General features: G+C 59.7%; 1 protein-coding gene across 1 annotated transcript in view; it reads right to left on the minus strand.

Annotated features, from left to right (window-relative positions):
- The window catches only part of NTN1 (netrin 1), a gene marked incomplete at its 3' end in the record, with an annotated part of 690 nt that extends 267 nt beyond the window's left edge, over window positions 1-423 (minus strand). Inside the window, exon 1 of the mRNA XM_009702190.1 lies at window positions 209-423. Within this exon, the coding sequence (XP_009700492.1) occupies window positions 209-423 (215 nt within the window). The remainder of the gene's footprint in view (window positions 1-208) is intronic.
- Between the last annotated feature and the right edge of the window lie 2,866 nt (window positions 424-3,289).

Below are 3,289 nucleotides of genomic sequence, written 5' to 3' on the forward strand. Positions count from 1 at the left end.
GGGCCCCGGGGGGCCTGGCAGGCGGGTGCCCCCCCTACCCCCAGTCCCAGCAGGACCAGCAGGCAGAGCCCGGGGGGCCGTGCCATGCTGGGGGTCGCCTGGCTGGACTCTGAGCCTCCTCCGGATGGCATGGCGGGAGCAGGCGGGACGGGATGGGATGGGAAGGGATGGGATGGGATGGGATGGGACGGGTCCCCCTGCCTGGCACCTCCTCTCGCTCCGAGGTCCATCTTGTGGAAGCTGCTGGGAACGTCGAAAGCTTCGTGTGCGAGCCTGGGCTGCGGGGTTTTGGCTTCCCCCAGGCCACCCTGGTCCCCAGGCCGTGGGGCTGGGCAGGATGGGGCCCCCACGGTCCGGCCCCAATGCTTCGGGGATGGGGGGATTTGTGCCTTCGGCCACATGGATAGAGCTGAGCTCCTCCATTTCTCAGCCCTGGGGATGAGCTTATGGTGATGCATGCCTCACGTGTGGGTTTTTCCTTAAACTGGTGGGCATCAACACTGTTCTCACAGCCCCAAAATCGAGAGGGGATGGGGGAAAGGTTTTGGGGCAGACCCAGCACCCTCTTCTTCCCTCACTTATGGGGACCCCACTGCTCCCCCACGCACACCAACCTGGCTAGGTCGTGAATCTGTGACAATCCCCAATGCCACCACACCAGCACCCACGAGTGGGGGTCCCATCCCTGCCTGCTGCCATGGGGCAGCTCAGTCCCTTGGACCAGGGTGGGGGCACATCCCTGTGTAGGCATCTCCACGGGGCAACAAAACCAGATCACCACCAGACCTCATTAGCAGCTTCTCAGGTAATGCTAATTATAGTCTGTGCCAGAGGGGATCCCTCTCAGGGCTGTGGCACCCTCCAAATTTGACCCATGGGAACAGGAGGGTGACAGCAAACGGGGAGAGAGGCCGCTTGGCGTGGTGCTGTGCCCCTGGGCAGGCCCTGACCCCCACTCCGCAGGGAGTGTGTTTGCAAAAGCGGGGTGCACGGGGGAACGCTGCCTCTGCCCCCTCCACTGCTCAGCTCAGCTCCCCGCAGGAGCCCTGGAAACTTAGCCCTCATTTATAATTTAAGCTCCCTTCCTCCCCTTCCCTTCTACTCTTATTTATTTTATTCTCCTTCTCCGCACACACTGTGGGGAAGAAGCACCGGAGGGAAGCTGTGAATCAGAGTCTTCGGCAGCGGCTCCCGCAGCAGCGCTGTTTCAAAGCCCCATTACCATATATTGACCCGGGCTCTGACAGCCGGAGCCAGCTCCGCTGGGAAGGGTGAATTTCCCAGCACCGAGGAGCCGTACATCAGCTGCCTGGGAGCGGGCGGCCAGTGGCAAACTCACTGTCAACCTCTGGGGAGAAAGAGAAGGGTTTTCAGCTCAATAATTGCCCTGCGCATCTCCGCCACCAGTTTTAAGGGGATTTGCATCCTGCAGGGATGAGGTGTTCCAGGTGTTCTGCTTTCCCCTTGCTCCTGAGGCTGCAAGCTCTGGGCAGGAGAGGCTTTCCCCTGTCGTGGGTTTACCACCTCCTCCTCGGGATGTTACACACGCCCAGGAGATGATTTCTCTGCCTGACCCCGGGAGGTCCACATTAGAGAGTGCTAATACCATGCAACCAGGGCTCGGTGGCTGCTCGTGGGATGCACAGTGGATTCGAGCAAAGCTGATGAGCATCCCGACCCCACCTCCTCCTCCAGCACAGCTCACCTGGCATGGAGGGATGGCCCACGGGGCCAGAGCTTGACAGGAATCAGTGGTGACACAGCCGTGCACAGCAGTGGGGGATGCTGCAGCTGCTGTGGGGGCTGCACCTCCCCAGATGGATTCAGCTGCACCCCAGGCTGGCCGAGCCCCTCACCAGGCTCCTGCCAGGTGCTGGGCACAAGTCCTTGCCTGCCCAAGGAGATGCCTTACACTTGCTGTGCATGGGATGGGTGGTCTGGGCAGGATCCGGCCCCAGGTCATGGTCTGGCACTGCTCCGGGACCGGTTGCTGCTGGTGACTGGGACTGAAGGCCGGCTGGAAGAGCTCAGCTCCTCTCCCGTGCACAGCAACTCCCTCCGGTTGGGTTTCCTTGGGTCATCTCTGAGGGCAAACCGGGGAGGTGGGAGACCCCATCTCTGCACATTCTCCCCCAAGCCCTGGTGACTGCCAGCCACCCTGATGTGGTCCACAGGAGGAGGAAGGTCAGCCAAGGGCTTTGGTCCAACCTTGTCTCTCATGAGCATCCCTCAAGGGCGAGAGAAAAATCCATCACACCTAATGTCATTCCACAAGAGAAGGGCAGGAGTAGCCCCAAATATCCCCTTTTCTCTGAGAACAAGACACTGGACACATCTCTCTTGCACTGCGATGCCTACCAGGTTTGGACCGTGGCTTCTCACAGCAAAACCTTCACACACAGATGCATCATCTTGCCACAGGTGAGCTTCACCCCTGGATGGGATGAGGAGCTAAAGCTGCTTACAGGAAACCCCTTGTCTTCCAGGGACATGGATGAGCTTGAACAACGGTGTCCATAAGAGTGATCAGAGCTGGGATTTGCCCCCAGCCCCACTGGTATAGCAGGGTCCAACCTCAGCTGAAGTCCTCTGCACGTGGAGAGACTTCACCCACTGCCCCAGGACTTCGGTCCAAGCATGGTGGAGATGTGGTGACCAAGGCTGTGATGACATCCCAACCGGCCATCACATCCCAGCAGCCTTCTGCCCCAGCACGGACCTGGCACCCCGCAAGGGTTAAGAGCCATGGAGGCGGTGAGGAGAAAACGTTCTTCTGATTTGCTTAATGAACGTTAATTAAGAAGACAGAAGATAGCAGATTCCTTCAGGGTAGAGATGAAAGGCCCGTTAATTAAATCCAGAGAGAGAGTGCAGGGCCAACTGATCCTCCTGCTGATCAGACCTGACAAGGCAGGCACGGGGCGGGAGCGAGGTGTGCCACAGCCCACAGCCCCCTTCTCCCACAGCCAGGCTCAAAGCCAGCAGCACAGCCAGGTTTCAACAGGGTGCTTGGGCATGGGACTGGGTGCCATCACCCACTTACCTGCCTCCACCACCCACAAGGCCGAGAGTGGCCCCATCCCATGGTGCTGGGGTGGGAACTGGGTTGGTACCCCTGACTCTGGCTGCACCCCGGACTGGTACTGCGAGATGGGCACACACTTGGTTTCCAGCAGAACCTTCCCCAGAGGGGATGAGCTGCCCTTACTGTAGTGCTGGGTAAGATGAGGCCTCTCTTGGCCAGCTCCATCCTGAGGAAGAGGAGAAGGAGGTTTGGTCACCCAGTTCA

Source organism: Cariama cristata, unplaced genomic scaffold (assembly GCF_000690535.1).
Source record: "Cariama cristata isolate BGI_N322 unplaced genomic scaffold, ASM69053v1 scaffold29526, whole genome shotgun sequence".
NCBI lineage: Eukaryota > Metazoa > Chordata > Aves > Cariamiformes > Cariamidae > Cariama > Cariama cristata.